The 23,520-nt window shown below is 44.6% G+C and overlaps 2 protein-coding genes across 2 annotated transcripts in view; one reads left to right on the plus strand and one right to left on the minus strand.

The window, feature by feature from the left end:
• Positions 1–1,046: 1,046 nt before the first annotated feature.
• LOC140718606 (endogenous retrovirus group 3 member 1 Env polyprotein-like) lies at positions 1,047–8,003 on the plus strand. Its single transcript, XM_073032573.1, has 2 exons — positions 1,047–1,391; positions 5,487–8,003. Exon 2 carries the CDS (start codon positions 5,779–5,781, stop codon positions 7,447–7,449), a length of 1,671 nt encoding a protein of 556 aa, XP_072888674.1. The 5' UTR covers positions 1,047–1,391; positions 5,487–5,778; the 3' UTR covers positions 7,450–8,003.
• A 606-nt stretch (positions 8,004–8,609) lies between these two features.
• st8sia2 (ST8 alpha-N-acetyl-neuraminide alpha-2,8-sialyltransferase 2) overlaps positions 8,610–23,520 on the minus strand; it is a 65,644-nt gene continuing 50,733 nt past the window's right edge. The window contains exons 5-6 of the mRNA XM_073032574.1: positions 22,551–22,844; positions 8,610–9,908 (exon numbers count right to left, since the gene is read on the minus strand). Coding sequence (XP_072888675.1) covers positions 9,617–9,908; positions 22,551–22,844 — 586 coding nt within the window. The 3' untranslated portion in view covers positions 8,610–9,616. The remainder of the gene's footprint in view (positions 9,909–22,550; positions 22,845–23,520) is intronic.

Here is a 23,520-nt window from a genome sequence, read left to right on the forward strand (position 1 = left end):
TGAGAAATAATGGCAGGTGTGGGCTGGATGTAACAGACAGCTTGGACGCAATGAGTCACAGGGCCTGTTTCTATGACCCATAATTTCAAGATGCTGTGATAATTACGACATTGGAATAAAGATTATAGGGTCAGGCAAAAAATCAAAATGGAAACAGACCCTTTAGCCCATCAAATTTGCGCCAATCATCAACCACCCATTGATCCTACAATCCCATCAACTCGCCAGGATTCTACACTTGCCTTTGCTTACTTACAGCCCGTTACATTTCTGGTACTTAAGGCAGCACTGAAGGTCCTCCATCTCCATCAAGGCTTCCTTCATCATGTCTCGGTTTTCACTGCTAACAGTCATGGGTGGAGACTTAGGAATACTGTTGCACGCAGATGTAGAAGGGCTCTTCATTGCTGTTTCTATAGCAATTTTGTTTTACCGGTCAGAGTTGTTATCCCTGAGCTGAATCCCATATCTGGATGACTGGTGGACCACTCTTAGTCTGGCCTCTACCCTTTGGCATAGGTGACTGTACCAAGAGCCAAAGCATAAAGCCCCAACTCCAGCCAATATTGATGCATGCAAGCCCCCAAAGCAGGACAAGATTGTGGTCCTCTTGGAGGTCTGGTCACCACACCATAGGTGTAAGAAGAGAAAGGGTTAAGGTTAGACTGTGCTAAGATCTAAGCTTACAAAACATATGCTGACACATTGCTAAATAAGGATATAAGATTCTTGCAAAACTGTATAGGTACAATCTGTACCTTATGGTAATCATGAAGAACTAAAAAGGAGTCATTAAGCTAGGAGCTGAGAGCGGAGGTGGATGAAACAGATGGAGATAAGCTGTACTCTTGTGGCTAACTCCAAGGCCGATAAGTGTTTGAAAACTTGGCAGACATGGCTCTGCGGATGGCTAACTCCAAGGACAGAGGATATGAGAAAATGTGTATGTGACCCCCGAAATGTACAAGCCTGTGGGGAGGGGGAGAGTGGAGCTGACTATGAATAATTGTAGGAATGATACAACAACTGAGGGACACGTGATAACCTACTTGAAACTGTATAAAAGGAAATGAAATGTAATGCTCTGGGCTCAATACTGCTGGAGCAGTTTTGGGTCCGACTCTGCAGACTCGTGAAAAATAAAGCTTTGCCGCTTTGCAGTTTGCTGAGACTCAGAGTGTAAGATTATTTCTAACAGCTTGGGGGCTCGTCCCGGGATCCCCACTCCGGTCGTGGAGGGCGAGAGGAAGGACATCGGAGAAGGTGCACCCTGCCGAGTTCGGCAGTCCCTGATTCCTTGCTCGTCGTCTGAAACGGCTTGAGCGAGTGAGATCCGGACAGCGCAAGGCGGCAAAGCAGGGAGGAAAGGAGACGGTTCTACGGCACACCGGGTAAGTGAGACTAGCTAACTGAGATCTAGGTGGGTGTGACCGGGTAAACTAGGTGTGACGACACCTAGAGTAAAAAGAACCGGGCCGGGAAGGGAATAATGGGAGGGGGAAGCTCAAAGGAAGAGGAGCCGGAGAGTTCGGGTTTGTTCCCGAAGGTACCTCCTGATAGCCCCCTCGGTAGAATGTTTGCAGGATGGGGATATGGACGAACAAAGGGAAAGCAGAAAAAGAGAATGGTAGAATATTGCAAATTATGGTCCAAACAGCCAATAAAAGGGTCCTCGGTATGGTGGCCACCATTTGGGTCAGATGAGGATTGGGTTAGACAGGCCTTAAACATATATGTAAACTCTAAGCCAAATGTAAAAGAAGAAGAAAGTGAATACGCCTCTTGCTGGGTTTCGGGGCCAGGAGACTCAGCCAGAAGTTACAAATTGGAAACAAAGAACAAGGAGAAACCTCCTTGGGAAGTATTGAATCATTTACCTCCGCCTTACGTGCCCCGGCCTGAACAACCGGAGGCGGCTCCCTCTGCCCCCCTCCAACCGGACGATCCGGCACGGGAGGCGGAGGCTGAAAAGGAAAAAGAACGGGAAGAATGGGCGGAAGAAGAAGAAAAACGAAAAGAGGAATACGATGAGTGGTTAGAAAAAGAAAGGAAGAAGTGGGAGGAAGGGAATCCACCACAATCAGGACCCCCCTTTATTATGACGCGCTCCCGGACACGACAACGGGTGAAAAAGGAAGAGGAGCCCAAGTTATGCCCCTTAAGGGAGGTCCCGATGAGTGGACCTGATGGGGGAACGGGGTATGTGAATGTTCCCCTGACCAGCACTGAGGTAAGAACCTTTAAAAAAGAAATGAAGAACCTCCTGGAAGATCCGATGGGACTGGCTGAACAGTTGGATCAGTTCCTCGGGCCTAATATATACACCTGGGATGAAATGTATTCCATCATGGGGACGTTATTCTCAACTCAAGAGAGACAAATGATAAGACAAGCGGCTATAGTTATGTGGGAGAAAGAAAAGACTACCGAAGGGGCACCTAAGTTTCCCCTCACGGAGCCAAACTGGAACAAACAGACTCCTGAAGGACGAGGAAACATGAGGGATATGAGGGAATTCCTGATCAAGGGGATAAGACAAGCGGTCCCCAAGGGTCATAATTTCAATAAGGCATTTGGAAGTCATCAAAACCCCGATGAGACCCCAACTGACTTCCTGGATAGAATTCGGAAAAATATGCAACAATATGCGGGGGTAGACCCGGAGACAGAGGTGGGGCAACAGTTAATCAGGGTAGAATTTGTATCAAAAGCTTGGCCAGATATTCGGAAAAAGCTAGAAAAGATAGAGGACTGGAATTCAAAACCCTTGAGCGAATTACTGCGAGAAGCACAGAAGGTGTTTGTAAGAAGAGACGAGGAGAAACAGAAAAAGACCGCTAGGATAATGGTTCAGACAGTACAGCAAGTAACCACAGAAAACAGGGAAAAGAGGGGAACGTGGTCAGACCGAGGCAATGGCCAAGAACCAGGAAGGAAAACGCGAAGGACTCTAAGATGCTTCCACTGTAACGAGGAAGGACATTTTAAACGGGAATGTCCTAAGTATCGGCGAGAGGTCAGGTCATATGCCATGATGGAGGACGAAGACTAGGGGGGTCGGGGGTTCCTACCCTTGGGGAGAAGAAACTATCGACAGGAACCCCTGGTAAATCTGAAATTAGGTCCCCAAGGGTCAGATACAACCTTTATGGTAGATTCGGGTGCTGAAAGATCCAGTGTAATCCAGATACCTCCCGGCGCCCGAACAGGAACAAGAGTAATGAAGGTATCCGGTATCGGAGGAAAAACGATACAAGTGTCCATTGTGGACAATGTGGAAGTCGGATATGAAGATAGGGCAACAAGGCAAGACCTTCTCCTGCTGCCCTCGGCAGGATTCAACCTATTAGGAAGGGACCTGCAAGTGCAACTGGGCATTGGAACAGTGCCGAACAATGGAGAAATAATAGTAAAATTATTCGCATTAAAAGAAGAGGACGACCAGAAAATAGAGCCCGAGGTGTGGTATAGAGAGGGAAATAGGGGAGGATTGAACATCAGCCCTCTAATTGAGAATTATACTCCCCTGGTGAAATTTCTGTATGATAAACTCGGGCAAGATGAGCAAACAGTAAAATGGACAAAGGAAGAGGAGCAAAAATTCAACTATATCAAGGGGCAATTGATCCGTGCTCCGGTGTTAGTCTTGCCAGCCCTGGAAAAACCATTCCAGCTGTACGTCAACAATGCCGAAGGAATGGCCCAAGGGGTACTCACCCAACTAAGAGGAGGAAAGCGGCAACCCGTGGCTTTCCTGTCAAAAATGTTAGACCCGGTATCGCGTGGATGGCCCACCTGTATCCAAGCAGTGGCAGCGACAGCGGTATTGGTAGAGGAAGCCCGGAAACTAACCTTTGGAGGGAAGATCACAGTGCATTCTCCCCACTCGGTCAGCACCCTACTAGCCCAGAAGGCACATCGGTGGCTCACTGACTCCCGCATTCTAAAGTACGAAACTATACTGATGACCGGAGAAGACCTAAACTTCGCAAAGGATTCCAGTTGCAACCCAGCCCAGTTCCTCTATGGAGGACTAGAAGAAAAGGAGTCAGAACACGACTGTATTGAATTGTTGGACTTGCAAACAAAGAGCCGGGAGGACTTACAGGAAGTTCCCCTGGGAGAAGGACAGGAATTGTATATAGATGGATCCTCACGATGTATTGATGGAGTACGGCACAGCGGATATGCCATCATTGACGGAGAGACTGAAAGAATAGTGGAGTCCGGGAGATTACCGGGAAACTGGTCGGCCCAGTCATGCGAATTATACGCACTCCAGAGGGCTCTGAGGATATTGGAGAAGAGGATCGGAACAATATACACTGACTCTAAGTACACCTATGGGATAGTACATACCTTTGGGAAGATATGGAAAGAAAGAGGACTGATAACGGCCAGAGGAAAGGGACTGGCACACGAGCAAATGATAAGTATGACATTGGAAGCCCTGGCCCTACCAAATGAGATTGCGGTAGTACATGTACCCGGACACCAAAAAGGATCAACACCTGAAGCAGTAGGGAACCGTCTAGCCGATGGGGAGGCCAAACGAGCAGCCGTTGAAGACCCGATCCAACTCCTGACCTTGATACCAGTGAGGGAAGGACTTACTAAACAACCTATGTTTACCCAAATAGAGATTGATAGCATGAACCAACTAGGAGCCCGAAAAGACACTGATGGTAAATGGACGGTCCCGGATGGGAGACAGGTACTAAATAAGGAAGTAACCCGCAACATCCTCCAACAGTTGCACCATCAAACCCACTGGGGAGTACAGGCCATGTGCGACACAATTCTGAGGGACTATGTATGCAAAGGAATATACACACTGGCCCAGCAAGAGATAACTGGATGTCCGACGTGCCAGCGGATAAACAAGAAAGTGATGCGATCCACTCCAAGAGGTGGCCAGCCACTGGCCATGAGACCGTTCCATAGAGTCCAGATCGACTTTACCGAACTACCCTCAGTGCAGAGATGGAAGTACCTGTTAGTAATAGTGGATCATTTTACCCACTGGGTGGAAGCATACCCGACCACAAAGGCCGATGCGCCTACAGTAGCCCGAATACTACTAGAAAACATAATCCCCAGATATGGGATCATGGGGTCCATAGACTCGGACAGAGGGACACACTTTGCCTCCAAGACGCACCAGTTGATTTGTGATGCATTGAGTATCCAATGGAAATACCATACCCCGTGGCATCCCCAGAGTTCGGGACGGGTGGAAAGGATGAACAGTACCTTAAAGGCGCAATTGACCAAATTAATGCTAGAAACCAAGTTACCCTGGACTAAGTGTCTCCCCATCGCCCTGTTAAGAATCCGAACAGCACCCAGGAAGGATATAGGAATCTCCCCCTATGAAATGCTGTTTGGACTCCCGTATTGGAATAAGGTAGAAGGGTACCCCACGCTACAAGGGGGTGATATTTTTATAAGGAACTATTTACTGGCACTATCTCGTTCCTTTGCAGAACTGCGGAAGAAGGGTCTCTTGGCCCAGACTCCGCCGCTCGACTTTGCTTTACATCAGATCGTGCCTGGAGATTGGGTTCTGGTACGGACCTGGAAGCCGGAGAAGTTACAACCACAGTGGGAAGGCCCTTTCCAGGTCCTGTTAACCACCGAGGCGGCCGTACGAACAAAAGAGAAAGGGTGGACCCACGCATCCAGAATAAAGGGACCAGTTAAGCCTGAGGGACACACGGAGTGGACCTGTGTTCCCAGTGAAGAACCGTTGGTGGTGAAACTGAAAAGGCAACAAAAATGAACTCAATGTGGACTGTTACATTATTGACTGTAATATATTTAATTCTGTATGTGGGAAAAATAGAAGGGAAATGTGACAAGTGTAGGAACCGAGTTTTGGAGAAAGGAAAAGAACGACCCGGGGCCCTTGTGTCACATTCACATGTAAATGACCAATGTTATGGAAAAGAAAAAGAGGAATGTGAAGAGGGAGGAATAAAATATACCCTGAGAAAGAACAGGGGATACCCCGGTGGATCAGTGAGAGAAGAAAAAGGAGAAGGGAGAAGTTGGAGTGTACAAGAAAGTACATGCCCTGAGACAGAATGGATATGTGAAAGGAAAGAAAAAGGAAGGGCAGAGTTTGGTGGAGTCAGAGAAGAATGGGGAACCTATGGAAAAACAAGACCGGAAATGAAGGAAAACCTGTTTATAGACTTAGCAACTCGAATAGCTACAAGTTTAAATGTAAGTGACTGTTGGGTTTGTGGGGGACCCCACATGAGCGAGCAATGGCCATGGATAGGTGAGAGTTTGAGTGTGTGGGAGCTATTGGCTCATGATTGGGATAAGAAAAGGACTGGGAGGACGCAAGAATGGAAGTTAACAAACTATCCGGAAGGACAAGTATGTGTAGAAAGAAAAGGGAAGGTGAAAGTAGGAGAAAGCCCATGTCAGAGTATAAAGTTGGCTAAAACAAAAAATAATGCCACTTGGTGGCCCGAGGAGCCGACTTGGTACATAACTAAAGGGGCAAAGGACAATTGTACGGCTATGGGAAACAATTCGGGAATCTGGAATTGCAGTGGGCATAACCCGTACGAAGGAATTCCCAGTGTTTGGAAAGCCTGGCGGAAAGCAAGGAAAGGAGGATTTGTCCCAGAAGGTCTGTTCTGGATTTGTGGGAATCAGGCATACACCAAATTGCCGAAAGGATGGGGAGGAGTTTGTTTCTTAGGCCTTATAAGGCCAGAGTTCTCCCTCCTACCCCAGGATGAAGATAGGGAATTGGGAATCAAGTTATTTGACTCACTGAGAAGGGAGAAGCGGGAGATAAAGGTGGGAGAATGGGGCGACGAGTGGCCTCCAGCACGCATCATTGAATATTACGGACCAGCAACTTGGGCCCAGGATGGGTCATGGGGTTACCGAACCCCGGTATATATGTTAAATCGAATAATACGCCTACAAGCTGTAGTAGAGGTGATCACCAACCAAACCGCATTGGCTCTGGAATTGCTGGCTGAGCAGCAAAGCCAGATGAGAACAGCCATATACCAAAATCGATTAGCATTGGATTACCTATTGGCCTCCGAGGGAGGGGTCTGTGGAAAGTTCAATCTGACAAACTGTTGCCTAAAGATAAATGATAATGGAAAGGCAGTGTTGAAAATATCCGACAAAATTCGGAAGTTGGCCCATGTGCCAGTACAAACTTGGAGATCCTTAGGGAACCTGAGTTGGCTGGATAGTCTGCTGGGAGGAAGCTGGTGGCGAACAGCCCTGTTAATATTTGGCGGAATACTCATAATGATAATCATATTACCATGCTTAATACCCTGCTTGAGAGCATTAATAACGCGAGTAGTAGTACAGGTAATGCAGCCAGGGAACCCAGCTGACCCGGCTAAAATGCTGTTGCAACGAGGCAGAGAACTGGAAGAGTGGAATCCCTGGACAAATCCTTAGCACACTCTAAAAAGAAAAAGGGTGGAATTGTAAGAAGAGAAAGGGTTAAGGTTAGACTGTGCTAAGATCTAAGCTTACAAAACATATGCTGACACATTGCTAAATAAGGATATAAGATTCTTGCAAAACTGTATAGGTACAATCTGTACCTTATGGTAATCATGAAGAACTAAAAAGGAGTCATTAAGCTAGGAGCTGAGAGCGGAGGTGGATGAAACAGATGGAGATAAGCTGTACTCTTGTGGCTAACTCCAAGGCCGATAAGTGTTTGAAAACTTGGCAGACATGGCTCTGCGGATGGCTAACTCCAAGGACAGAGGATATGAGAAAATGTGTATGTGACCCCCGAAATGTACAAGCCTGTGGGGAGGGGGAGAGTGGAGCTGACTATGAATAATTGTAGGAATGATACAACAACTGAGGGACACGTGATAACCTACTTGAAACTGTATAAAAGGAAATGAAATGTAATGCTCTGGGCTCAATACTGCTGGAGCAGTTTTGGGTCCGACTCTGCAGACTCGTGAAAAATAAAGCTTTGCCGCTTTGCAGTTTGCTGAGACTCAGAGTGTAAGATTATTTCTAACAATAGGAATGTGACGGCACTGGAGAAAGTGTTGAGAAGATGCACCAGGATGTTTCCTGGGATGGGACGTTCCCATTACAAGGAGAAACAGGGTAGGGTGAATCTTTTTTCCTTGCAGCAGAGGAGGCAGAGGGGCATTTCTGATAGAGGTATACTAAATTATACAGGGATAACTATGGTGAAAAGTAGGAAACTTTCCCCACTGCAGGTGTTTGTAACCAGAAGGCATAGGTTTCAATAAAGAGTAAGAGGGTTAGAGGAGATCTGAGGAAGTAGGGGTACAATTTACAGTGGCCAATTTATCCAACAACCCACAGCATCCTGTGAGGGAGAGGTGAAGCTGGAGCATTAAACCCACATGCAGACTCCACATGGAAGCACCAGAGTTTAGGATCGAACCTGGGTCTCTGGCGCCCTGAGGCAGCGCCTCTATCAGCTAAGCTACTTTGTCACTCAGAAGCTTGCATCTTCTTGAAAGCAGTAGTCCTGTGTGCATAATGTTAGTGATGTATTACTGAGGGGGGGAGAAAAATGACTCTTATTGCAGAGCACTGTGCACGCAGTATTATAGTGAAGTGTACACCTTTAATTGGCTTGAATCACTGCTTCTGTATTGATGTGTATCACAGACTATATAATGGGGAAAAGCTAACCCTGAATTATGGGGAAATCACAGAGCCTTGAGAATTACAGATCAGAATTTTGGGGAATCACTGATTCTGCATTGTATTCAATTGCAATACAATATTACAGGGAATCCAAAGACCCTGCATTCCAAGTTTTAGGCAGCATTTTGTGGGGAATTCTAGATTCTGTATACCAATTGTAATTTTAATGAGCAAAATTGCAGACATAATAGAGGAGAAGTTGACTCTGGGTTGTACCGTACAGAACTGTGGCCCCTGAATTACAACAGAGACTAGCAAACTGTGGTGATAGTCCATTACAGATTCCATGACAGCTTGGAACTGCACACCAACCGCTTGATTAAATCTCGTGATTTTAGATCTCTCATTTGAATTATTCTCACTCAGTTAATCCAGTTTTCTATTACTCTGTTCACTCTTCTAGTTTGGTGGCATTACCTTCAGGTGACCACTGAAGTTAGGGAAACAGGCAGACAATCTCTCCAGCAGAAATTCCAATTAAAGTGCCTTTCTGTTGTTACAAATTCTTAAATCACTTTGGGTGAGTAATAATGTTTCCTGTGTTTATTCAAAATCTGTCACAAGTTTAACTGAAAAACGTAATTTGATCAAAACTTAAGAGCTGAAGTTTCTGATGCTGGGACCCAGCTCCGTAAGAAGCGAGATCTCTCCTGACAGAGAGGGCCTGTGCTGCATCTCGCAAAAGCCCATTTGCGCTGTGGAGGTCTCTCCGTGTTGCTGCTCCCCTCCTCATACAAAAGGTTTGACTCCCGTTTCGAATGCTCATGCATTCACAGCACCAACGCCTCGTCCACATGAGTCTGTTCTCTCAGTGGCCAATTCCCCCGACGTGAGGATAACCTGGATTCATCCATCTTCCCATTCATCCCACAGTGTTAGTGGTGGAGAGTCTCCCTCTTCCCTAGACTTCCTTCTAACCCTGTGTCGCCAACTTGCACGCTCCAACGTTTAGCTTCAATGCACCCTGCAGGTGCATGCTTTTCAGTGTCTTGAACTCCAGTGGCATTGTGTGCGGAGTAGCCCGTGAGTTATACTCATAGGTCAGACTGTCATAGTAGTGATACTTCACTGTATTTCCCTTTTGGTCCTTAAAAAAAGGCCAGAAACCATAAAGGTGGATTTCATCGCAGAATCGAGTGGCAAGTGTGTACATCAAGAGTCCAGTAGTGGGGCGTTTAATCAGGACCTTGTTAGTCAGCCAGTACCTAGGGAGAAGGAAATCAGATACTTTAAAATACAAATGTATTTGAATATATATATAGCATAGTACTGGCCCTTCAGCCAACAATGTTGTGTCAATCTTATAACCGCTCGAAGATCTATCCAACCTCTTCTTCCCACACAGCCCTCCATTTTTCTATCGTCTATGTGTCCAGCTAAGAAGTTCTTAAGTGGCCTTAATGTATCTGCCTCTGCCACCAACCTGGCAGGTGTTCCATGCACTCACCACTCTATGTATAAAAAAATCACTTCTGATACCGCCCCCCATTCTTCCTTTTAAACACCTTAATATTATGCCTCCTTTATATATACAGTTTATTAAAAAAAACCTTTGGTATCCTCACTAATCAAGAATCTCCATTTTAAGTATACTCAATAACCTGGCCTGCACAGCCAAATGTGGCAATAAATGCTACAGACTCACCAGCCTTTGGTTAAAGAAATTCCTCCTCATCTCTGTTCTAAGGAGACACCTTTCGATTCTGAGGCTGTGCCCGCTGGTCCTAGACTCTCCCACTGCTGGAAATATCCTCTTAACATCCACTCTGTTTGGGCCTTTCAATTATTGGTAGGTTTCAACAAGATCCCCCTCATTTTTTCAAACTCCAGCAAATACAGTCTCCGAGTCATCAAATGCTCCTCATATATTAACCCTTTCATAACAATAATACATTATTGACCCCGAGTGGGAAATACTTTCATTACAGCAGGAATATTTACAAACACACTTAGCGGTGTGCTTAACTACATAATATATACAGAATAATAATAAAGTAAAAATAGTAATAATATGAAATAGTGTACTGATGTGCAATAATAACGTACAAAATAATAAAGCGGAGGCTATCGTACTATGATGTCAGTTCACCTCTCACACAGAGATGAACTGATGTATATTTCCAAGGTCATTTTCATAAGCCTGCTCTGCACCCTCTCCAATGGCAGCACATCCTTTCTTAGATATGGGGCCCAAAACTACTCCCTATACTCCAAGTGCGGACTGACCAATGCCTTGTAAAGCTTCAGCATTACAGCCTATGCTAGCCCTCTCGAAATGAATGCTAACATTGCATTTGCCTTCCTTACTGCTGACTGACCCTACAAGTTAATCTTTTGGAGGGACTGCACTAGGTCACCAAGCCCCTTTGCAGCTCCTATTTCTGAGTTTTCTCCCCCTTTGGAAAATAGTGTGCACCTTCATCCCTTCTACCAATGTGCATGACCATACGCTTTCCTACAATGTATGCTGAAATCGTAAATACAAATTCTGATAGAAATTAGAATTAAAATACAAATTCTATCATCAAGAAGGTAGTAGGTCCCAGCCTGACAAGTGTGAACACAGAGGTACAGGCCCTTCGGCCCACAAAGTCTGCACAAAACATTATACCAAATGAAACTAAACCACTTCACCTATTACCTTCCACCTAGCTTCTTTCCCCTCCTCCACCCTTTAACCCTGGCATCTTCCCCTTTCCTTTCCAGGGTATTGGCCCGAAATGCAACTATCTATGAATTTCTAGAAACGTTGCCTAACTTGCCGAGTTCCTCGAGCATTTTGTGGGTTTTGTGAGCTCTGGATTTCCAGCACCTGCAGATTTTCTTGTGTTTATGTCTTAGTACTCGTTGCTTAAGTTTGGTAAGTTTATTTTGATAGGCTCAGGGATTCCACGTTGCTTGTATTATTTCAGCGGACGCCTGATGAGTGCTAATCGCGGGGTCCTAGTTTTGAGGAGGTACCTCTTGCGATGTAGCTGGGCCAAGCCACTGATGCTCTTTTGGAATTATTATGAATAAGCTTGTGTCGTGGTCTTTACTTTGGAGTCTGTCTTTCCTCCACACCTGAGTTCCAATATTGCCAGCGCTCTTCGTGACAGGTTTAAGGAGAGAGGGAGAAATACAATAGGAACATAATGGAGAGCTTCTTCACACAGAGGGTGGAACGAATATGGAACAAATTGTCAGAGAAAATACAGAGAAGTTCTAGAGGGGTATGGTTTAAACTTTGGCAAATAGGACTGCATTCCAATCAGAAACAAGAGAAAATCGGCAGATGCTGGAAATCCAAATAACACATTGGAGGAACTCAGCAAATCAGGCAGCATCTATGGTAAAGAGTACAGTCGACATTTTGGGCCAACACCCTTCATCAGGACTGGAGGAAAAGAGATGAGGAGTCACAGTAAGAAGGTGGGGAGAGGGGAGGAAGAAACACAAGGTGATAGGTGGAATTGGGAGGGGGAGAGCTGAAGTGAAGAGCTGGGAAGTTGATTGGTGAAAGAGGTACAGGGCTGGAGAAGGGGGAATTCGACAGGAGAGGACAGAAGACCATGGAAGAAAGAAAAGGGGGAGGAACAGAAGGAGGTGATGGGCAGGCAAGGAGATAAGGTGAGAGAGGGAAATGGGAATGGGGAATGGTCAAAGGGAGGGGGCACTACCAGAAGTTTGAGAAATTGATGTTCATGTCATTAGGTTGGAGGCTGACTAGCTGGGATATAAGGTGCTGCTCCTTCAAGCTGTGTGTTACCCTGTTGTGACTGTAGAGGAGGCCATGGACTGATATGTTGGAATGGGAATGTGAAGTGGAATTAAAATGGCCTCTGGGAAATTCCTCTTTTTCTGGTGGATGGAGCATAGGTGCTCGGTGAAGCGGTCTCCCAATCTATGTTGGGTCTTACCAATGTACAGAAGGCCACACCAGGAGCACCGGATACAGTGGATGACCCCAACAGACTCACAGGTGAAGAGTAGCCTCACCTGGAAGGACTGTTTGGGGCTGTGAATGGTAGTAAGGGAGGAGGTGTAGCATTTGTTCCACTTGCAAGGGTAAGCACCAGGAGGGAGAACAGTGGAGAAGGGATGAATGGACAAGGGAGTCACGTAGGGAGCGATCCCTGCGGAAAGCATGAAGTGGTGGGGATGGAAAGGTGAACTTAGTGGTGGGATCCTGTTGGAGATGGCAGAAGTTACGGAGAATTATGTGCTGGATGCAGAGGCTGGTGGGGTGGTAGGTGAGGACAAGAGGAACCCTAACCAGGGTGAGGACAAGAGGAACCCTAACCATGGTGAGATGGCAGGAGGATGGGGGTGAGGGCAAACGTGCGTGAAATGGAAGAGATGCAGTTGAGGGCAGCATTGATGGTGGAGGAAGTGAAGCCCCTTTCTTTGAAGAAGGAGGACATCTCTTTAATTCTGGAATGAAAAGCCTCATCCTGAAAGCAGATGCGGTGGAGATGAAGGAATTGAGGGAGGGGGTTGGCATTTTTTACAAGTAACAAGGTGGGAAGAGGTATAGTCCAGGGAATCTGTGAGAGTCAGCTTTGTGTGTGTGTATTGACAGGACTGTGTTCTAAGCTTGTTTTGCGGTCTAGTTGTCTAGGGTTTTCACATCAGTAAGGATGTCATTAAACTGGAAAGGAACAACAATAATTCACAGGGATGTTAGCAGGACTGGAGGTTTTAAGCTATAACTCGAAGCTAGATAGGCTTGGAAATTATTCCCTGGAGTGTAATAGCAGAGTAGTGATCTTCTAATGGTTAATAATATTGTGAGGGCAAGGATGGGGTGAATAGCCACAGTCTTTTCCCCAGGGTAGGGGAGTCCAAAACTAGAAGGCGTAGGTTTAAATTGAGGAAGGAAAGATTTAGTAGGGACGTTGCAAACATTACCAACCCTGCAAACTGCCTTTTCCAAACGCTTTCTGTTGAGAAGCGCAATCAGGCTATTAAAATAAAACCTCATGACATCTTAAAAGTTTTGTCACCCAGGCAGTTAATCTGATCAAATGTTCTAGTTAGCCCCCCCCCCCAAACCCCCTCTCTATCTATTACCCCAGTCATAGCATTGCACTGGAAATGCTTTAAGCTACTTTTTATAATGCTGCTCACACTGTAAATACATGCTGGCATTTACACATCCATTCACATTTTATTCCATATCTGTACTTCTGAATTTGTTCTTTGTAATTGTTGAATGTCATATTTTTCGTTCCACATCATGCCAATGCCACAGCAAATTCCAAATACATGTAATTGGTGTATGATTGTGTAATTGGTGTATAACCGTATTCACTCCTTTGGGGAATACAGTTGAACCTTGATTTGAGTCCTGCAGAAGGATCTGCCTCTGAAATGTCGACTGTTTATTCGTTTCTATGGATGCTGCCTGACCTGCTGAGACCCTCCAGCACTTTGTGTGTGTTGTTTTGGATTTACAGCACCTGCAGATATTCTTGTGTTTGTGATCCTTGATCCTGTGAATTCCGCAATAATCCTTCATATCCGTATTTCTAAACTTAATTTTATATAATTCTTTATAATTGCTGAGTTTTTTTTTGTTGCAGGTAGTGCCAACACACCACAGCATACGCGTAAATGTATAGGGCAAATGAAGTTGACCCACGGTCCTTTCTTCACAGCAGGACTGAGTGGTTCCTGGAATGAACTGCCAAAGGAAGTGGCAAAGGCAGGTACAATGATGACCTTTGGACAGGTACATGAAAAGGAAAGGTTTAGAAAGAACAGAAAGTACACTGCAGATGCTGTGGTCAACTACACAGTGCTTTCACCTCACATTCCTTCTTCACCTTTCCTGCCTATCCCCTCCCTGCTTCCCCTCCCCCACCCTTTGATCTTTCCGGCCAGCCTTCTCCTTCCCGCCCTCCACCCACCTTCTTTATAGGGCCCCTGCCCCCTCCCTCTTCAGTCCTGACGAAGGGTCTCGGCCCGAAACGTTGACTGCTCGTTTCCACGGATGCTCCTCGACCTGTTAAGGTTTAGAGAGATATGGGCCAGATGCAGGTAAATGGGACTTGCTCAGTTAGGCATCTTGGTTGGCATGGATAGGTTAGGCCTGTAGGCCTGCTTTTGTGCTGTATGACTCTATTGACTGCATTCATACGGTAGCTTTATAGTAAAATCCACCGGGGTGCTTCCTAGCACAGTGGACAGATTAAAAGAAGCGAGCTTGAATTCATAATCATACTGGTGATGAAGTGATAAGATAAATTGACTAAAACCAAAAGACCATAAGATATAGGAGCAGAATTAGGCCAGTTAACCCTTCAAGTCTCCACCATTTTATCATGATCCATTTTTCCCCTCAGCCCCAATCTCCTGCCTTCTCCCCTACCCCTCATGCCCTGACTAATCAAGAATCTATCAACCTCTGCCTTAAATATACCCAATGACTTGGCCCTGACAGCTGCCTGTGACAGTGAAATCCACAGATTCGCCACTCTCTGGCTAAAGAAATCCTAAAAGGATTCCCTTTATTCTGAGGCTGTGTCCTCAGGTCTCAGACTCCCCCACCATAGGAAACAATTGATAACAGGAGTTCTATTATATTACTGAGATATTTGTGTCAGTCATTCCTTTCCTAGAGTTCTGTTTCAGCCACACGGTCAGAACAAATTTAAAATTGTAATTAAAATTGTTCATAATCTCATGCAAGAGCTCAACATTTTTATTTCTTTGAGGAATGTTTTAAATTAGTGAATATTAGCCAACAACTACTTAATTTTTATTTTCCTAATTGGCTAAGGAATAATTTTTGTTGCTTTGCCTCCGAGCATCTTGTCATGACAGTTCCAGGCATCTTTGCCAAGTCTAATTATGCGTCAAAGTGTTTATCTAAAGCTGGATAGGTATCAGGGTTTTAAATCATTTGCTCACTGTATGCTGTAAGTAATCTACCAATTTAAGAAAAGGGCTAAGGTGATTCAGTAGTGCAACACCTTCTTCTGATCTTCCCAGCCAAATGTTCAATCACTCTTGGTGTGTGGAAGCTTAGAGAAGATACTCAACTATTAGCACTGAAATTTGTCAAGGGAAACCTCTTACACATGTTCTGTCTGCTGTGATACTCAACTGGCCAGGTTAGTGTGAAAGGGTCTCCAAAAGTGCTGCAGACATTGAAAGCACAGTACGTTTGTGTTTATACTGTGTCTTCCCTTCTATAACTCTGGAGGCCATTCAGCCCGAGGAATCTGTGTCAGCTTTCTAAGCAATTCCATCAGTCCCATTTGCCCCACTTACATCACACACATGCCCATCCACTTCACCCTGATTATCCTGTCATCCACTAATGAGTGGCAATCCACAGTGGTCAATAAACCTACCAACTAGCATGTCTATAGAATGTAGAGCACCCAGGGGGAAGCCCATGTGATCACTTGGAGAATGTGTCAAATTCAACGCAGTTACCCTGTCTGCCCATTCTATGTTATATTTCTGACTAACACGACTTGTTCCCACTTGAGTGATCTCACCAAGCAGTTGCACTATTGAAACATTCTGTCACAACCAGGGCTCGTTTTTAAAGACAAAGGTTGATTTTTTTTTTGTCAGTTAGTACCTGGACTGTATTTTCTCAATGTCACCTTGTGAGTATCTGTTGTCCTTGGATTGTTTGCTTTTTATGTTTAATTGTTTGTCTTTGCACTAGCCCTGGTTTTCCACTTGATTTTGCAGGCTTCTCATTTGTGATCATGGGGATTGTTAAACTCTCGTTGTTTCTAATCACTTTTATTCAATTTGAGATCATTTAATTAGTATGGTATTGTCAATGTCCGGAATTCCTATGTGCTCCAGGGTGCATTTCAAGGGGTCGTGCCAACCTCCCTCTGTTAGATCGTTGTGGTTCCTTGTCAGGTGAAACTCAGACCGAGTTCTTCTGTGTATTGTTAGAGATTTCTGTTCATTGAGATCTGTATAGTTTGCCTGAGCACTTGTTAGTTTTTCTTGTTAATTTATGTAATAAATCTTCAGTTTTGTTTGAATTGCCAAGGTCTCTGTGATCCCTGCACCTGAGTTCACTAGTGATCTTCAAATCTTCGTCAATGTCTCTGTTACCCATTGACGGCAAATACCCAGTCCCTTGTCAAACACTCTCCATAAGTGTGACCTCATCCAAAATTATTTTGCCCATATCCTATCTTCTCCCAGAATCTCATCTACCCAAACACACTGAATACATTGGCTCCCAATGTCACTACCTCCTTAATCTCTACAGTCCTCCACCAGATCAATTGCAAATCATAAACACAAAGCATTCTGTAGAGGAACTAACTCAGAATGTAATGTAGTGGTTAGCGTGATCCTATTACAGCTCAGGGTGTTCAGAGTACATTTCCAGCGCCGTTCTGTAAGGAGTCACTGTAATCATCCCTGTGGAATGTGTGGGTTTTTCCCTAGTGCTCTGGTTTCCTCCCACAGTCCAAAGATGTACCAGCGAGGTTAATAGGTCATTGTGAATTGCCCCGTGATTAGGTGAGGGTTAATCAGGGTAGTGGATTTGGACAGGACAGCATGACTCGAAGGGCCAGAAGGGCCTACTCTACATTGTAGCACCAAATAAATGAATAAATGAAATAAACTCTGCCCGTTAGGCAGTATCTATGGCGAGGAATGAACAGCTGACGTTTCAAGCTAAGACCTTTCTTCAGGACTGGAAAGGAAAGAGGAAGAAGCTGGAATAAGAAGGTGGGGGCAGGGGAAGGAGTACACAGAAGAACAAACAGATGACGCTGGAGGAACTCCTTCTCCTCCGCCCACCTTCTTATTCTGGCTTCTTCCGCCTTCCTTTCCAGTCCTGATGAAGGATTTCGGTCCGAATCATCGACCGTTCCTTCTTCTCCATAGATGCTGAGTTCCACCGGCATTTTTGTGTTTGTTAGACCATAAGACCACAAGGCATAGGAGCAGAGTTAGGCCAACCAGCCCATCAAGTCGGCTCTGCCATCTGATCATGGATGATCCCTGATCCCATTCAACCCCATACACCTGTCCACTCACCATATCCCTTGATGCCCCGACCAATCAGGAATCTATCAACTTCCACTTTAAATAAACCCACGGACTTGGCCTCCACCACAGTCAGTGGCCAAGCATTCCACAGATTCATCACTCTTCTAAAAGGTCACCCCTCAGTTTTGAGGCTGTGCCTTGATACCCCCACCAGAGGAAACATCCTCTCCACACCTACCTTACCCAGTCCTTTCAACATTCAGTGGCTTTCAATGAGATCTTCTAAATTCACGGTGAGTACAAGCCCAAAGCTGCCAAATGCTCCTCAAGTTAACCCCTTCAATCCTGGAATCATCCTCATAAACTTCCTCTGGACTTTCTCCAATGACAATACATCCTTTCTGAGATAAGGGGCTGAAAATTGTTGACAATACTCCGTGTGGCTTGAGTAGTGTCTTATAAAGGTTCAGCATTATCTCCTTGTTTTTATATTCTATCCCCCTTGAAATAAAGGCCAACATTGCATTTGCCTTCTTTACCACAGACTCAACCTGTGAATTAACCTTCTCGGAGTATTTACACGAGGACTCCTCAGTCCCTTTGCACCTCTGATGTCTGAATTTTCCCCCCATTTAGAAAATAGTCTGCACCTTTGTTCCTTTTACCAAAATGCATTATCATATATTTCCTAACAGTTGTCATTTTTTTGCCCATTCTTCCAATTTGTCTAACTCCCACTGCAATTGCATTGCTTCCTCAGCACTACCTACTCCTCCACCTATCTTCATATCATCCGCAAACTTTGCCACAAAGCCATCAATTCCACCATCTAAATCATTGACAAACAATGTAAAAAGTAGCGGTCCTAATACTGACCTCTGAGGAACACCATTTGTCACTGACAACCAGAAGAGGCCCCCTTTATTCCCACTCATTGCCTCCTACCTGTCGGCCATTCCTCTATCCATGCCAGTATATTTCCTGTAACACCATAGGATTTTATCTTGTTAAGCACCTTATCAAACGCCTTCTGAAAATCTAAGTTAGTGACATCCACTGCCTCTCCTTTGTCCACTCTGCTTGTTACTTCCTTAAAGAGCCCTAACAGATTTTTCAGGCAAGATTTTCCTTTACAGAAACCATGCTGACTTTTACTTATTTTATCACTAGTCTCCAAGTACCCAAAAACCTTGTCCTTAATAATGGACTCCAACACTTTCCCAACCACTGAGTTTAGGCTAATTGGCCTATAATTTCCTCTTATTTGTCTTCCTCCCTTCTGAAAGAGTGGAGTGACATTTGTAATTTTCTAGTCCTCCGGGACCATGCCAGAATCAAGTGATTCTTGAAAGATCATGACCACTGCATCCTGGTAGTCCATCTGGTCCAGTTGACTTATCCACTTTAAGACCTTTCGGTTTGCCTAGCACTTTTTCCTTTGTAATATCAATGACACTCACGGACCTCTGACATACAGCCAGTGTCTTTCACAATGAAGACTGAAGCAAAGTACTTACTAAATTCATCTGCCATTTCTTTGTGCCCCATTACCACTTCACCAGCATCATTTTCCAGTGGTCCAATATCAACTCTTACCTCCCTTTTACTCTTTTGCTCTTCTATTAGTGGCAAGATGATGCACAAAGAGATCTTGGGTCAACTCCATTGATTCCTGAAAGTGATTGCAGAGGTTGATATGATGATAAAGAAGGTGAATGGCCAGCTTGCCTTCGCTAGTTGAGGCATTGAGTTTAAGAGTCTGGAAATTATGTTGCAGCTTTATAATACTCCTAAAAGGCCACATCTGGAGCATTACATTCAACTCTTGCCCCCCTGTTACTGGAAGGCTATGAAGGCTTTGGAGTGGGCACACAAGAATTTATCAGGGGGTTGCCTAGATTAGTTTATGTACTATAAGGAGAGCTTGGACAAACTTGAGTTGTTTTCTCTGGAGTGGCAGAGGCTGAGGAGAGAGCTGATAGACGTTTATATGATAATGTGAGGCATAGGTAGAGTGGAGAATCGGTATCTTCGAAATGTCTCATACTAAAGGGCGTGCATTTACGTTGGGAAGGGAGAAGTTCAAAGAAGATGTGCTGGACAAGTTTTTCATTTACACAGAGAGTTGTTGCTGGTGCCAGGAGTGGTGGTGGAGGCAAATAGAAAGAGGTGTTTAAGAGGCTCTTCGACACTACATGATTCCACAGGGAATGGAGGGAATATAGACATGGTATAGGCAGGAGGGATTAATTAAATTAGACATCTAATTACTCGATTAATTACTTCAGCACAACATTGTGGCCCAGAGAGTCCGTTCTGTGATCTGTCTCTAAAGTCCCTCCAAACAGCCCTAGATTTAATCATTCTATCTCCAGTGACTCTGATCTCAGACGCCAAGGTCCTAGCCTCCTAATTTTCCTCTTACCCTTAAAATCCACTACTTCGGCCAATTTTTTTTTCACCTGCTCTAATAATCTTCTCATGTGGCTTGATATTTGGTGAAGTGCTCGTGAGGCAACAAGGGACTTTCTGCTGCTGTTAAAACCATAAAAAAGTGAGTTGCCGTTATACTGGGTTTAGTCAGTGAGGCAGCAAATTAGCCTCAAACACCTTGCATTAGTCTGGGGAGAATCCATTGGGTTTCTACTGCTAATTATTGAGCAACTGCACCTTATGTATGAAGACGTACACCTGGCAATTGGATGAGCAGAAGCACATGCTGCACAATTGTTGGCTCATTCATATTAATAGAGCAAAAATCGAACTGGGCTTTCCCCGGCAATTCCTGATATCAGCTTCCAACCAGACCAGCTACATTGGTGCTAGAATGTGTGGCAACACTTGCAGGGTGCCGCCAGCACGCCCTTAGGCTGTGTTGGTCTTTAATGCAAACGACGCACATTTCACCATATGCTTCGATATGCATGTGATAAGTAAATGAATCTGAATCTGAGACATGTTTGTAAATCAAATGGCATTGCTGGCTGGAACATTCTCCATGAAGGGACAAATGAATCATTTTGGCCACAATGAATCTCCACCGGTATTGATATGGATGCCCTCATTATAACCATAATCTCTTTTGAGGTTGCAACCAGTGTGAGGTTCTCATTTATTGCCTCGAACAGAATATTGAGCCTGTGACAGGACTAAGGCCAGCCTTCCTCAGGAGATGCCAGTAGGGCAATGACTTTACCGATCATTGAACTGTAAAGCACCGAAATAGATCCTGTGGATTACTGCGTCCATGTTGTGACCATCTTAATAACACCGGACAACAGAGATTTTGCTTCCTAAACATTTTTGGGCAGATCTTATGGATTTTGGACTGTTCATAATGAAAATCTCCATGGAGTTTCTCTATCATGCAACATTTTTTGAAATTGCCTGTGTTTGTTATTTTAATTCACAATTCAAGTTAGAATAACTGATACCAAGTTTAAGGATGGCATATTGTTGGTTCACAAAACAGACAGGTCATTGATGACAAGCAAATTGAAGAACTTCTAGCAGGACCGGAGAAAATCACATGTAAGGCATTCAAGAATGTTGTTGAAAATTTTGTTGGCAGCTACAGAGCATCAGACTACGTGCAGCTGGTTGACAACATGCATCAAGCATTAAAAAAACAATGAAGTGCAACATGTCACAAAAGATTAATTTTCTGCATTCCCATTTAGACTTCTTCCCTGCAACTCCTGCTGCTGCCAGTGACGAGCATGGTGAAAGGTTTCACCAGGACGTGGTGCTCATGGAGAAACAGTATCAGAACAACCGGAATCCATGAATGCTGTCTGATTACTGTCAGACACTTAAATGAGAAGCCTCAGACACTGAATACAAATGAAAAGCATCAGCATCATTGTGCAATTAAATGCATTGTATTCAATAAAAGTTAATTGCTAGTTTCCCCAAATTCCTATGTGATACACATTGTCTCAAATGATATTTGTATTCAGCTTTAAATGGTCAATCATAAACAATACAAAATTCTGAGGAAGCCATACCTCCAAAAAATGTGTTGTCCAGTGTAATTATCCCTCTTACCTGCATTAATTTAACATTCCTCTGTGCCCTGCTCACTCACGTACCTGTCCTGATGGCCCTGTTGCTCCTTTTCCTGTTCCTGCCTCCACCACCTGCTCTGACAGACCATTCCAGATACTAACTAGTATTGGTGTGATAAGGCTTTTTCTTTAGAGATACAACACAGTAACGGGCCACCCACTTACGCCCCTGTGACCAGTCAACCTACTAATCCATATTGTCTTAAGAATGAGTGAGGAAACCAGAGGACCTGGACAAAACCCACACAGTCATGGGGAGAACATACAGACAGCAGTGGAATTGAATCTGGGTCATTGGGCTATAATAGCATTACGCTAACCATGCCTCCCATGTTACTCCTCAGATCCCCCATAAAGCTCCCTTATCTCCTTAAGACTACACTCCCATTATAGACACCTCTACCATGGGAAACAGATTCTAGTTATCTACCCCATCTCCCCCCCTCATAATTCTATGTAGACAGTGAAATCGACTGTGCAGTTTGGAGATGCATAAGAGACTACTGATGCTGGAAATCATGAGCAACACACACAAAATGCTGGAGGAACTCAACAGATCAGGCACATCTATGGAGGGAAATGAATTGGTCAACATGTCAGGCCAAGACCCTTCACTGGGGTTGTTTGACATTTTGGGCTGAGAACCTTCACTTGGACTGGTGAAGGGTTTCGGCCAGCAATGTTGACTATCCACTTCCTTCCATAGATGCTGACTGACTCATTGAGTTCCTCCGGTATTTTGTGAGTGTTGCGTGTATTTTGGAGGCTTTTGGCCAAGTGGCATGTGGGTTCTGGTGTGAGGTTGGTACTTACCCCCGTACTGCATGTAGAAGCCTTAGTGATGGATAGGCTGTCTGAACGTGGATTTTGTGCTCTATGATGAGGTTGTTCACCCACTCTACGCGCTCTTCTCCCCCTTTGGCCATAAACGCTGGAATCCAGAGAATTGCGCCGTCCAGCATCTTTAACCGGTGCAGTAGTTTCTCCTTCCATGTCTCGTTCTTCAGATCCTCAAATGCACGCTGAACCACAGAAGGATTCATAGTCACCAAATCAGTCTTCAGTCCGACGTCCTGCGCATACTCTTCAACTGGGGCAAGATTACACCTTAAAACAAATTAATTTGCAAATTAATCATTTGTCGTTATCCCTGATTCTAAGTGGGCACTGTGCTGGATCTTAATATTGAAAGCGAAAAAAGGACACTGATTGATTAACAGACACAAAAATGCTGGAGGAACTCAGCAAATCAGGCAGTACTTATGGAGACGAATAAACCCGATGAAGGATCTCATTCCAAACTGCTTATAGCCTATTCTGCTTCACAGATTTTGCCTGACTTGCAGAATTCCTCCAGCCTTTTGTGTGTGTCGCTCAAGATTTCCAGCATTTGCAGAATCTCTCGTGTTTATGCTTGACTGGTCAATTCCTTGATATCCAACAGAGTCCGTGTCCCTGAACACAGAAGCTGAAAGTTCAACCCGAACTTCAGACCACAAACATATAATTCAGGGTCAAGCTCTAATGAACCACAGTGGGAGTGCTGTACTCTTGTTCAGATATTATCAGCTCACTTCTTTGCTTCAGTGGCTATTTACTGTCACATAGACTATTTAAGGAAGATGCTAGAAGTTTTCAGGAATGGTCAGACATCCTGAAACAATAACACTAACAATTAACCTGTCATTCACCCACTCTTGTTGGACTTAATGAAAGCATTTCAGCGTCATTTGTGTCTTTAACTTTTTCCTCTCTTCAGCCTTTTGAAAATCCTGTTACTTAC

The sequence above is a fragment of the Hemitrygon akajei genome, chromosome 30 (assembly GCF_048418815.1).
Source record: "Hemitrygon akajei chromosome 30, sHemAka1.3, whole genome shotgun sequence".
NCBI classification, from domain to species: Eukaryota; Metazoa; Chordata; class Chondrichthyes; order Myliobatiformes; family Dasyatidae; genus Hemitrygon; species Hemitrygon akajei.

What these genes read in the sequence shown, in the direction of transcription:
- LOC140718606 (XM_073032573.1), top strand. Translation starts at nt 5,779, where the DNA reads ATGAACTCAATGTGGACTGTTACATTATTGACTGTAATATATTTAATT.